This window comes from Helianthus annuus, chromosome 2, assembly GCF_002127325.2.
Source record: "Helianthus annuus cultivar XRQ/B chromosome 2, HanXRQr2.0-SUNRISE, whole genome shotgun sequence".
NCBI classification, from domain to species: Eukaryota; Viridiplantae; Streptophyta; class Magnoliopsida; order Asterales; family Asteraceae; genus Helianthus; species Helianthus annuus.
In genome coordinates this window covers 152,593,144-152,606,595 of record NC_035434.2, presented here as the reverse complement: position 1 = coordinate 152,606,595, position 13,452 = coordinate 152,593,144, and the positions used below count along the sequence as shown (strand labels likewise).

The 13,452-nt window shown below is 35.7% G+C and overlaps 2 protein-coding genes across 3 annotated transcripts; both read right to left on the bottom strand.

The window, feature by feature from the left end:
- Positions 1–2,606: 2,606 nt before the first annotated feature.
- Positions 2,607–7,214, bottom strand: LOC110924735 (calcium-dependent protein kinase 7). The gene is made up of 9 exons (XM_022168729.2): positions 6,929–7,214; positions 5,836–6,374; positions 5,062–5,185; positions 4,827–4,970; positions 4,589–4,741; positions 4,386–4,498; positions 3,372–3,539; positions 3,068–3,298; positions 2,607–2,996 (listed from the first exon to the last, which is right to left on the bottom strand). The coding sequence occupies exons 2-9, from the start codon at positions 6,346–6,348 to the stop codon at positions 2,841–2,843; spliced, it is 1,602 nt and encodes a 533-aa protein (XP_022024421.1). The 5' UTR covers positions 6,349–6,374; positions 6,929–7,214; the 3' UTR covers positions 2,607–2,840.
- Positions 7,215–7,609: 395 nt separating this feature from the next.
- LOC110924744 (polyadenylation and cleavage factor homolog 4) lies at positions 7,610–11,918 on the bottom strand. Of its 2 annotated transcripts, XM_022168742.2 has the most exons (7): positions 11,158–11,918; positions 10,657–10,673; positions 10,572–10,617; positions 10,230–10,493; positions 10,024–10,155; positions 8,425–9,936; positions 7,610–7,923 (listed from the first exon to the last, which is right to left on the bottom strand). In XM_022168742.2, exons 1-7 carry the CDS (start codon positions 11,581–11,583, stop codon positions 7,906–7,908), a joined length of 2,415 nt encoding a protein of 804 aa, XP_022024434.1. In that variant the 5' UTR covers positions 11,584–11,918; the 3' UTR covers positions 7,610–7,905. The 2 variants fall into 2 exon arrangements, with proteins under 2 accessions (XP_022024434.1, XP_022024430.1); XM_022168738.2 differs by having other exon boundaries at positions 10,572–10,673.
- Positions 11,919–13,452: the final 1,534 nt, after the last annotated feature.

Below are 13,452 nucleotides of genomic sequence, written 5' to 3'. Positions count from 1 at the left end.
TCACTAAGTAACCAAGTGAGGATAACTAGACGTGTGCTTCCAACTTGGTGTTGTTGGAGACTTGGTGTAGTTTGCTCACTTTATTGCTTGGAAATTACTTAAAGATTTACAAGAACACAAAAAGAGAGGTATATGAACCTCAAGTTTCTGGAACAAAACCTTAACACAAATTCCTCAACAATAGAACTTTTTGGTAACTTGGTTTGGTGTGTAAAAGTTCCAAGAAACAAAGTACAGATAAAACAAGTTCAAAACTTATTGTGATAATCCTAACTTGGACCTCAAAAATGGTGGTATACTATCTTTGTTTACCTTGGTAAACATGTGGTAATACTCCTAGAAGTGTTCCAAAGAAGGAGAACAAGAAAAAAAAGAAGAAAGAGTGCAAGAGCAAGCTCAAAACTTATTGTTTTGAACTTAGAACTATCAGCCCGAACTTGGAATTCTTGGAGATTAGAGAGAGTTTGGAAGTGATTACAAGGTGTTGAAAGTGTTTAGGAGGTGTATGAGTGTTGTATTCATAATAGGGTGAAGTAGTTGGGTGTTTAATGAAGGTGGCTGGGAGTAAGAAGAAGGGAAAGACCAAATTTCATGAGTATACAAAGTTTATGCCCGCTAACACCCTTGCGAACCATAAGGCATATTGTATACGGTCTGCAAGGACCATTTAAACTTCAAAAAAATTGCAACTTTGGTCCCTGCACTTGTCTTGTATGTTATATTATGTTGTAAACTCATAGTTAAGCACATTTTTGGGTATTTAAGGGTATGTAAGCATGTATAATATATAAACACGTATGAATGTCATCCCGAGAAAATATAATCTCGGTGTATGTCCCGGTTTTTAATTAAAAACGCGTATCTATGAATGTGTATGTATTATGCAAGTATGATTAAACAAGGGTAATATAAAACATAGTTTCCATTATGATCAAGTCTCAGAATTACAAGGATTGAAATTGAAGTACGAATTACAAATAAATGAAAAAGAATCGGATAATAAGGAACGTTACAATTACATCTGCCATGACTCTCTGACTCGGCCCTCGCTCTAGATAGCGTATGTTGCTTCATGATATCGATAATAAAATATTGCCCAAACTATGAATAAATAGGCAATAAGACACGTTGCTACAACCATGATCACCTCGTATCATGGCTTACCTAAGTAAGCATGAAGATAGGCCAAGATTTCCAGTGTGCTAACAGATAAGTCATTCGTTCCTTGAATTGTATACGGAACCTTGGTTCAAGACATGGAAGTATAACAACTACTTGGGAAATATTAGGTGGCTTGTATATTGTTTCAAGCTCGGGTGGTTGAATCACCACCTTAACCAAAGGTGCCTCAACTTCACGTCTAATGAGATTAGGATTTTGTACATCATCATTCTGAGGTTGTGCCATGTTCTTGATCTAGAAACTGTAACTGAAAATTGAATTTACGATGTCGTTGTTGTTGAGCAGAGCTCATGAGAAAGATCGCCAGAGATTAGATTTTAGGCCTTTTTTAGTTAAAAGAACTTCAAATATGCAACGCAAACAAAACAGGGATAGAGGTAAAGTTTAACTACATTCCCTAGACTTTACTAATAGCTTTGCTATTAGTAGGATTGTTTTCAAACAAAAAGAAAGGAGTCAACAAATTTATCTCATACAATATTGATCTATAACGACCATGGCGAAGCTTTTAAGGGACGGGAGGGAGCGGCCGTCCCCCGGACTTTTCGCTCAGTAGTGGAGAGTATGTACTTATCGTATAGAATTTTTTGGGTATATACGTTTTCGACCCCCAGTTTTATAGACATTTTTAGGTCCGCTGACTTCCACCACCTCGGTCGGAAATCTCAAGTTTCGCCACTGATAACATCCATCCATTGCTTTTTATGTTACCTACAACCTGTGTTGTCAAAAGCGAGCTAGGCGCTCAGGCGCAGCGAGGGCTAGGCACAGATCTGTGTCTTTTTTCAAAAAAAAAATGCACTCAGGCGCTCGCCTAGAGCTAGGCGCAGACGCAGCAATCCACCCTAAAACAAAAAAAAAACAGCCTGAAATGGAACAATATAGAGGGTAGATGGAGAGGAACCTTGTTTAGCAACTTCTTAAAGGGGAGAGGAGAACCTGATTTACACTCTAGATCATGGTCACCATCAGCGACGTGGTGGACTGGTGTCGGCTGCTTTTTTTTTGACAGAAAACCTAATTTGATAAAACAGACTGACTGCATTTTGTTGATTGTAGACTGGGTTGGGCCAGTCTTTAGTTTAAATAACTAAACTATTTCATAAAATAGACAGATGGCCCAATTAAATATCTTTAAATTGTTTTAGTTTGTTACAAATAGTGATATATTTAGAAGTATTAATTATTATTGATATTATTATATATATTTTCAAAAGATATTATGATTTTTTTCTATTACATTTGTTTAAATAGGGTAATACTATTAATTTTATGCCTATATATATATATATATATATATATATATATATTATTTTTTTATTATGACGCCTTACTTAAAAAAGCCCTCGCTTTTTTGCGCCTTGCGCATAGGCTCTGGGCGAGGCCTTTGCGCCTTGAGTGTGCCGCCTTTGACAACATAGCCTACAATATCCAATAATTAGCTTCATGAAATCCAAAATACAGCCAAAGACTTTACAATAAGACCTCATGACTAGCACCTTCAAGCTCTTCATAGCAAGCTGCACCTTTACAACTCCATCCTAATTCTACAAAAAGATGAACCACCCCCACCCCCTCTATCCTACTACACAAATAGTACATTTCCATCTAATTTTACATTCATCTTTTGTCTGTGTAAAGTAAAAGTTTGAACTTATTTAACGGCCCTCGCCCGCCAACTGTAACGAACCATCCTTCATCAACTTCATACTAAGATCGTTAAATCTTTCTCGGGAATATTGCCTTGATGCTTTTCGCCAATCTGTGCCCGTCTTCATCATTATGACGAATTCCTCATAACTGATACGCCCATCCTAGTAAAATTAAAAACAAGGTTAGAAACCATAAAACATGTAATGCAATGTGGGAATTTCAAAAGACGAACCTTATCCATATCGACATCATGCATAATCGCATTGATTACTTCATCGTTGATGATCTCGCCTTCATCGCTTAACACTTGACAGAGCTCTTCTACCTCTATATAACCAGTTCTGTTGTTATCAAAGAACTCAAACGCTTTGTGTAGATGTTCATCGTTCGCCATTCTTTTAAGATGCAGAGTGACCGCAACAAACTCCCCGCAATCCAGGGTCCCGTCTCTATCAACATCAGCCTACAAAATCATGATTCCGGTTGCTATTATAAACTGTCTTTGTTTAACAGATGTGAACAAAGATGATACTTACAGATTCCATCAAATTTTGAAGATCTGCGTCGTTTACTTGATGACCGAGCTTTTGTAAACCGATTCTCAGTTCGTCAAGATTAATCTTTCCGTTGTTGTTTGTATCTATCATATGGAAATCTTGCCTTATTCCAGCCACTTCCTCTACTGATAAATGTTCAGCCACCACCTGTGTATAGCACCGTTGATAAGTTAACTAGGGACGGGCCTATGTTACACGCACCAGTCTCTCGTGACAGTGGTAAGAAAAAATTTGTATCCAACATTCGAGTAACACTCTGTATTTCTGAATATGACACCTAAAAGAAAGTTGGCTACTACTACGGGTGCAAACGAGTCGAGCAGCTTGAGAAAAAAGCTCAAAATGAGCGGAGCCTTATCGAGCTTGAGCCGAGCTTTAGCCTAAAATAAAGCTCGTTTATTTATTGAGCTTGAGTCTGGCATGTGAAGCTCGTCAAGCTCGTTGAGCCTTAGTGTAACATTAGTTTTTATTTATATTTAATAACATTTACCGCTTATTTTAAGTTGTCTAATAAACGAGCCGAGCCGAGCTTATTAAACTTGTTTACGAGTTGAGCCCAAACCTAAAAATAAGCTTGTTTAGTAAACGATCCCGAGCCCGAGCTTCACTTATCGAGCTTATGAGCCTAACCGAGTCTATTATTTTGTATTATTTTTATTTAATATATTAATTAACAGATAATAAACGAGCCGAGCCTTGGCCGAGCTCTAGCTTTGAAAACATAGAGCTCGAGCTCTCATAAGTTTATCGAGCTCGGGCTCAGCTCGGCTCGTTTGCACCCCTAGCCACTACAATTTAACAAAAGAGTAGCCTAGTCTACTGACTGATTACATATATCATTTTTATGAATATATTTGAATGAAAAAAAAATTTACAAAAAAAACTTATATAAGTTCTTATTAGTAACAAAACTTAATGATTTGTTATTATACTAATAACGTCATAAAATAATCCTGTAGAATGACGGAACGATAAATGGATTATAAATCATACCCTCAACGCTTGTTTCTTTAGCTTGTTCATCACCGAGAACTGTTTAAGCCTCGACTTAACAATATCACCCAATGGAACATTTGGAGCCTTCTTTGAGTTCAACCACGGGTGTTCTGCGATTGCAATACGCAAGTAAATTAGCCGGCCCGTTATTCAAGTAACGTGCTTTCAAACAAAACAGTACCTATACAATGTTACATTACCAAGAACTTGTTGAGCTGTAAGCCGGGACTTTGGGTCGGGTTCAAGCATTTTCTTAACAAGATCCTTCACGTTATCGGAAACTTTGGGCCATGGGTCTCTTTTGAAATTTATAACCGAGCGAATGATTGCTTGTGCGACTCCTTGTTCAGTTTCTATAGAAAAAAAAATACATTTTAAATCCGAACACTCCTTAAGAAAGTAAAATCGTCGAGAACGATTAAAAAAGGAGAAACATACCTGCCCAAAACGGCGGAACGCCACAAATCAAAATGTAGAGAATAACTCCCGCACTCCATACGTCAACCTCGGAGCCATAGTTGCGTTTTAGAACTTCCGGAGCCATGTAATAAGGACTTCCCACTATCTCGCTAAAGATCTGCCCTGTATAAACCGAATTTATATGTAAATTTTGTAGATTTTATATAATAAATCCAATACCATTTAACACAGTCTGTAGGACATGGTTATATACCCGGTTGAAAGAAAACCGAAAGCCCGAAATCAATGGCCTTCAGAGGAGCCGTTTCCTTCTTGTTTCCGAAAAGAAAATTTTCCGGTTTGAGATCCCGATGCATAACACCATGACTGTGACACATCTGTGATCCAACAAAAACTAAAATCAACAAAAGGAAGTGTAAAAATTTACCTAATTCAAATTCGAACACTAACAAGATTTTCTATTCGTGTTCGTTCATTAAGAAAATTGAACGTGTTCGTTTTTTAATTTTAGGTAACAGACACAAACGAATGTTCATGAACACAAACCAACGAAAACAAGCGTTTATAAACAAAAACGAACACAAACAAACATGTATTAAAGATTGAATAAAATCGGCATCTTTCATCACAAACATTACATAGATCCACCTAAAATATAAACATACGTTGACATAATCTTGATTGACATAATATTTATAAGTTGGAATTTTAAAGTATTTAAATATTTTACAAAAATTAAAAACACTAATGAACTATCGAACCCGAACGAACATAAACATAAACGAAAATGTTACCAAACGTTCACGAACATAAATAATAAACGAACGCGACCTCTATTCATGTCCGTTCATTTAACTGAACGAACGAAATTCCTTATTCGTGTTTATTCATATATTATATATTAAACGAAACGATTCACAAACTGTTTACTGAACGTTCGGTTCGTTTGCACTTTGCAGACGGCTATATCCAACTAAACACTGATAATAAAACGCTAAAAACTATAATTAAAATAAAACAAGCAGACCTGCACAATTTCCACAATGGTCCTCATGATAGAAGCAGCAGCGCGTTCGGTGTAATGTCCTCTAGCGACAATCCGATCAAACAGTTCTCCGCCTTCACATAACTCCATCACGATATGAACCGCATTATCATCTTCATAAGTGTCTCTTAACGTCACAATATTCGGATGTTTTGGCAAATGTTTCATAATCTCAACTTCTCTTCTCACATCCTCGATATCCACTGCGGTTCTAAGTTTCCTTTTTGATATTGATTTGCAGCCGAAATTTTCACCTGTTTTTAAATCTGTACACAAGTAGGTTATTCCAAATTCGCCCCTACCGAGCTCTTTACCAAGACTGTAGCCCTGTTTGATATCGTGGCCCGTAGGATGTTGTAATACAAAGAAACTTTCCGCACTGTTTGGAGATGTAAGGGTTGTAAAGTTAGCGAAGAAAGAACTCGGTTTGTAGTTTTTTCTTCTTTTCTTGTTCTTCTCCTTCCTCTTAGCAGGGGTAACACAGCAATTTCCCATGATTTAAAGTAACCAAATCTTTAATTCTGATTTGAAAAAAAAAATTACTTAAATATAAAACAATTTACTATAGAAATTAAAAGTTCAAACCCAAGTTCATTAAAACTGAATATTCATATAACTATAGAAAGATGATATGATTTCTAACTTAAAGCGGACATAACTTTCGTTGTATTGAGTTACAGGGCCCATAAGTAACAGACAAAAACGTGTCAATAGCCAGATCATGTGACAAGCTGACATAGGGGATCCGCCCCACCTGTCCGACCCAAATTCATCATTTGGAGCCCTTTGTTGTGTTGACGTTTTTACTTCAATTTTAGCGACTTTAAATTATTCCGTTTTAATCGTATAATAGCGTAAATTTTCATTTAAACAACACCCAATATATCATGAAAGGGAAAATAGATTCAATTTAAAGACCAGCATGATCATGTAACAGAAGAAAATAAAACCCCATTATTTTCCGAAATGAAAATAAGAAATCTTGAAATTGCATAAATAAATCCGAAAAATGCATAACATAACCAATTCAAAATCATAAAACATAACCTCATACCGAGAGATTATGCAAACATACCTAACCCACAAAATTGACGAAATTGTCATTCGATTCGAGGGACAATTTAATTATATCAGAGAGGGTGAAAATTGAGGGGTGTTGATCAATGAAGCATGAAGGGTGTATGTATATCATTCAATCTGTAATGAATAATGATGATGATGATGATGATGATATGAGAGAAATGGAGAGTCAAAAAGATCTTTTTCAGACTTTTTTCCCTCCAAATTCTCCTCTCCCCTTTTCTCTTTGTTTCTCTCCTGTCTGTTCTTTTGTTATATAAAATTATACCTCCTAATCAATGGTATTTGGCTTTTATACTCGTTGTAATAACCCACTATTTATTAGAAAAAAAAAAAAAAAAAAAAAAAAAAAAAACTATTTCTAAAAAAGATAGCAAGGCACTCAAAAAAGGTTATTATGCGTTTGATTTTTTTCAAAAGATTGTTATTATGGGTATAAACAAATAGTAATTTTCTATTAGTTGTGTGTATATATTATCATAATGTGGCTATATAAGTTTGTATTTGACTTCTGTTTTATAACTTTTTAAACTTGCATAGATCTCAAAACATATGCGTAATTCGACCAAGTAGTAGTCCAACGACGACAATTTTAAGGTCAAAGAAAATTAGGTTGATCGGGTCAACGAATACTCAGAACTCTAGTTCCTAAAAAAACGCAAACCAACATCCACAGTTCCAAGGTACCAAAGACATCCATAGTTGTATAATTAATATTATAGCGAAGTCAAAAACGTTGCCATGTCATTTTTCTTCTAATTAAGAGTCGACCAAAAAGCACTAGATTTTAAAACATACAAAAACAAGGATCGTCAGCAGCCTTCGCACATTGGCGTTTGACCAAATTGAAAAATGAACCCAGTTTTTCTCTATCAGCTTCAACCACTCTAAAACATCAGCATACACCCGTTTTTGGTAATCACGAGAGCCCGTTACCCAAATGTCAGATAACTCACGGGCCCCACCAAATCATCAGCATACACCTTTTTCCTGTAAAAACAATTCAAAATCAATCTTTCTGATGTTACAAGTCCAACAAATATTATGTTGCAGAGTCAAAGAATTGAGTAAAATGCCAATTTCGTTCCTGAGGTTTGGCCAGTTTTGCGACTTTCGCCCAAAGGTTTGTTTTTCCACATCTGTATCCAAAAGGTTAGAAATCTTGCCATTTTCATCCAGTTCATCAACTCCATCCATTTTTCTCCATTAACTTAAAAGGGCAATTCGGTCTTTTTCACTTAATGTACAAGCATTTAGCATAATGTACAGGTATTCAAAAGACCGAATTGCCCTTCAAATTAACAAAAAAAGACAAAAATACCTGACTTAACGGGAAAAAAGGAAGATGTTAACGAGCTGGGGAAAATGGTATGATTTTAAATCTTTTGAATCCACGTGTGAAAAAACAAACCTTTGGACGAAAATCGTAACACTGGCCAAACCACTGGGATGAAATGGCATTTTACTCCAAAGAATTTTAAGACCACTTACCATTTTGACATCATCGACCAGGCCCAGATCAGTCAACGAATGATCCGACACACAATTTACATGCACAATAACACCATTCTTCGCATTTCCAACTTTACCATTGGTAATGTCGAGATACGCAGCTCCTTTAAACATCCATTTACTCCTTTCTAAACTGTAAAAATCATCAAACACTTCGCCACACAACACGCATACAACTTGGCTTTCGTCTGCATTAACCATTGTCTCACCATCAACCTCCAACGCGCCCTCATTACTCGACCCATTAACCCAATCCTCACGGTTAAAGAACCACTTTCTTGATGAGTCAGCATCGGAATTTCTCAATGTATGCCATTCCATATGTTTATCAAACCGTTCTTGAAGTTTAAATCTTAGACCACATATGCTGCATTGATGCGGAAGATCGTCGATAAGGTCATTAATCACACCAGGATGAAACTCCCTGATGACATCAGCCCTAAATTCGAAACCGATAGGACACTTGATTTCTTCATTGGTGGTAGTTTTAGATACAGGATCGGATGGAGATAGATCACTGCTAGTAGACGACGTAGATATCAACGAAGATGATACAATTGGGGGAATCTTAATCTTATCATCACTCGGGCTCTGGTTCTTAGAATTATCATCTGATGCGGAAATTAAGCCTTTGGCGACTAACGTACTTAAAAGACTTGACACGTTATTTGACGCAGTTGACGCAGTATTACCGACAGTTGAACTCACTGTTGACGAAATTGGTTTGTTACCAAATATGCTGCTAACAGCAGCTAACAAGCTACTGGCATTTGTCGGGTGGGCCAGTGGGCCCAATGAGGTACTAGTTGTCGAAACAGGATCCGATACAGGTTCGGGTTGATAAGGCGGCAGGAACGGATCATGCTTTATCGGTAATTGAGGTGAAGGCGGGCGTAAATTTTGAATCTTCGATTTTTGAGAGTTACTCGCTTGTGAAATCGGAGGTTTTATTTGGAAAGAATTCTGATGAGATTGACTAGAAATAGGAATCCCTGTGTTCTTTTGACCTCGAAATCGAGGTGCTTTATCATCTGATTCTATTATATCTTGATCAGCTAAATCATACGGTACCCTAGGACGCTGACGTGGCGGTTGTTGACCAGATGGTGTTGCGGTTTTCGTTACCGGTCTTTCCGGGTCAAAATACAACCGCGGGTCTCTCTTTGAGCTATTAGACGAAGTGGGCTTCGTTGCAACCGAACTCACATCGTCCCACATGTACTCCTCTTCGTCTGAGTTCTTCCAGTTTCTACTGATTTCACCGGTTCCTTTATTCATAGACTGTAGTTTCACATCGGGAATTGCGGATCTCGAGGCCGAATAATTGTGCAATCCATGCTTTACGTCGAAAGAATTTCTTGCCAGCCTGGATATTGTCTCCGTACCATGCTCTGCAACTCTTTCGCTTGATAAATCGGAACCAAAATCGAAATTATTATACGATGCACCGCTGTTCTCATGAGTTAGATCGCTCTCCGCCTCTCGTTGTGCCTGTTGAATATTCCGCAAAAGTTGTAAATTATAACAATGCTGAAAAAACGCAATCGACAATTTTACTATCTTTAAGAAAACTATTACATTGAATTTAAGCCGTGGATCAGCACGCGATCTCTGAAGATTGGTATTAACAGCCATACGGTCTTGTCTGCCAGTATCTTCAGGTGAATTACTAATCAAGTTTCGAGTTATGTCACCTGCTGTATCTTTTGCCTTCATGAGAGTTTGAGATATTAATATTAAAACGGAACGTAATGACTAAAAACGCAGATTTTTTGTGTGCTTACCCTTGTTGGATGTTGGAGTTTCTGTCTAGCTTCCAAATACTTCGGATTTACATGAATACTACGCGCAGGAGGACGTTGAGGCTGTGAGTCGGGTCTAGATGTGGTCAGCCCTGAGGTTGACCCATTCCCGGCTGATTGAAAACCGAGTTCTTTCTCTATCGATTGAAGCGTTTGAGGAGGAAATACTCCTTTCCAAGTCCCGAAAAGATGCCGCATACCGGAATGTACTGTAGAATCAACCTGTCTGTACGCCTTGCAGAAAACCTATACGACAAAAATATAAAGATATCAATATAATTCGTTGATAGTCACGTAAAAATATTGCATGATTTAAGATCTTACCTCGGGGAGTTTGGTGGAAAAGTGTTTAATGTAATCCCGCCCAATGTTTTTCACGATACTGTCGAGAAGATACAGTGAAGGTAACTTTTGATCACTCGGAACCTAAAAAATCATTGCCTCAATAGCATTATGAATCAGTCAAAACAACTTCGCGTGTATACACAACTCTTGAAAAATAAAGATAATAAATCTTGATCCATACTTGCACCAATTCTAATATCCTCTACAACTTTATAAATCAATAAAACATCTTCGAGCGCATACGCAACTCTTGATCAATAAAGATAACAAATGCTGTTTCATTCACCTTATTAGACCGGTTCAGCCAAAAGTATCAATTCAGTCAAACTAAGTAGCAAAGTTTACTACAAACGGGTCATTCAAATGCACAGAACACAACGCGAATACAAAAATTCAACAGATAATCAATTTAAAAGTTAAAACATTTCATCGGTAGTTCTCAAGCAGATACACAACAAAACACCTAAATCTGTACAACAATAGTAACCAAAATCATTACCTCAACAATAATATTTCATCGAATACAACAATAGACTATAGTAACTAAAACTCTAAAATTCATCACCTCAACAATATTATTGCAGATAGTGGCAGCAACAGCTTTAGCAGCCTGCAAATTCTCTCCAGCAATAATCGTCAAATTCGTAATAATCGGTTTCGAATTGAACGTAAGCTCAGCCAAAGCAGTCCTATACTGACTCACAAGCTCCTGATGCTGCTGCTGCTTAATTTGCGACAACGACTGCGGCTGATAACCATCTCCATCCCCTACCACCGGAGGCCGAAACCCTACCGCCTGCCTCTGAACAACCACAGACCTATTCTCTCCACTCAGATTATATCCGCCACTGCGAATAACATTAACCGCAGGCTCTTCGGTTACTAATCTCGGTTTCTTCATCAAGCTAGGGTTTCCGTTTCGAGCCGATCGATGATCGAACGATCTACCTCGAGAATTATTACTATTACTATTACTGTTACTATTCATCATCTCTAGATTACGAAATCATACATATACATGTATAATATGTGTATACAATTGACAATTTACATACATAGTGATTGTTAGTTACAACAGAAGAATTGAATTGAAATATGAACAAATCGGAAACCCTAAGGCTAGCTACTGGATGTAATTACGAAAATCGGAAACCCTAACCCTAGGTATTAAGATGTAATTACATATGTATAGATCTGATAACGGAGAATATGAAGATTGGAAGATGAATAACCGATTGCAGGTGGTGGAATTGAAAATGGTGAATTTGGTGACGAGATTGGGAAGTCGTCAGGTATGTATTGAGATTTAGAGCTATAGCTGGTTGGTTCTTGATGTATGTATTTATCGTTGAGGATTTCACTGTGTCTTGGGTGAGTGTAAGACCGTTGGGAAAGGTTAAAGTTGAAGCCCGTTTAACTGGGCCTGTAAGCCCAATAGGACTGGGCCGTACTTCAAAATTAATAAAATCTATACTCTATACTATATAATAAAAGAAACATATTAGGGACACTTGTCATCATATTAGCACTTCTCTTCTTATAGATAATTATTATTATTTTTGTTTAATCTCTTTTAATTTAATTAATTAACAATTAATTATAGATAATCATCCTATTAAATATTATTTAGTTTAATATCTTATGGATAATTACTATTAATTTAATCTCTTCTAATTAATTAGATAACTCTCATACTACATATTATTTAGTTTAATCTCTTCTAATTAATCCCTCCTACTAAATATTATTTTGTTTATTCTCTTTTACTTAAGTATAGATAATTATTATTTATTTTAAATTTAATGCATACTTCTCATTTATAATATTAAAACTAGGTTAGAACCCTGTGTATTACACGGGTTGAATAAAATAAATATACTTAGTAACTACATACGGTTTTTGTAATAAGATATTATTAACTTTTTTAATTAAAATTTTAAATTTGAATCCGAAAGTAATATATTAGTAAACTTAATACATAAATCGAAAGTTAATATCAAACCCGACCGTGAAATGAAACCGATGACCATTTTGATCGGTTTCACGGTTTTAAATCGAATTGTGAACATCCTTAGTAATAACTAATAAGGTTAATTTGTGTTTTTTTTTATAATAAGTTATTAAAATAACCTTTGAAAATAATGTAAAACAACAAAGTTTGAAATATATATATTTTTTTTATTTGATGAAGATATAACTTAATTAGTTTTATTATATATCTAGAGTTTGAACCTGGATTATAAACCTGGTTAAATCAGTATTTAGAGAGAACAAGTATACTTTATATACTTTAATATTTCATTTCTTAACTATTTCTTTTATTTTCTCTTCTTATTACTAACTATTTAATATTTCATTGATTCAACTACGTGTCTCCATAGGTATATAATCTGAAAGAGGGTGAAATAAGAGGGGAAATAAATCTTCGACTCACTAAATTATTTTATTATTTAGTATATCAAATTTATTTATTCAACCCGTGTAATACACGGGGTTATAACCTAGTCTATACTATATAATAAAAGAAACCACTTAGTGACAGTTGTCATCATATTAGGCCATCTCTTATAGATAATTATTATTTTAATTTAATTTCTTCTAATTAATTATAGATAACTCTTCTACTAAATATTATTTAATTTAATATTTTGTATTATAGATAACCCTCAAACTAAATATTATTAGTTTAATTTTTTATTAAAAATATTGAACTACTAACACAACCATGAAAGTAAATTACGCATTGAGAAGACAATGGATCATGAATATGTAAAAACCTTTATCCATTTATGTAAGACATTCTCTAAGAAAAATATTGAGAAGAAAAATGGATTGAATGAAATTTAAAGCATAACTTCGT

Bases quoted from the DNA above. Each gene is read 5' to 3' on its own strand.
- LOC110924744 (XM_022168738.2), bottom strand. From the start codon at position 11,583: ATGATGAATAGTAACAGTAATAGTAATAGTAATAATTCTCGAGGTAGA. The intron at 10,494-10,571 runs GTAAGATCTTAA...TTTGTCGTATAG, and splicing joins TTTCCACCAAACTCCCCGAG to GTTTTCTGCAAGGCGTACAG. The intron at 9,937-10,023 runs GTAATAGTTTTC...AATATTCAACAG, and splicing joins ATCCACGGCTTAAATTCAAT to GCACAACGAGAGGCGGAGAG.
- LOC110924735 (XM_022168729.2), bottom strand. From the start codon at position 6,348: ATGGGAAATTGCTGTGTTACCCCTGCTAAGAGGAAGGAGAAGAACAAG. The intron at 4,971-5,061 runs GTATATAACCAT...CGGTTTATACAG, and splicing joins TTCGGTTTTCTTTCAACCGG to GGCAGATCTTTAGCGAGATA. The intron at 4,742-4,826 runs GTATGTTTCTCC...TTTTTTCTATAG, and splicing joins CGTTCCGCCGTTTTGGGCAG to AAACTGAACAAGGAGTCGCA.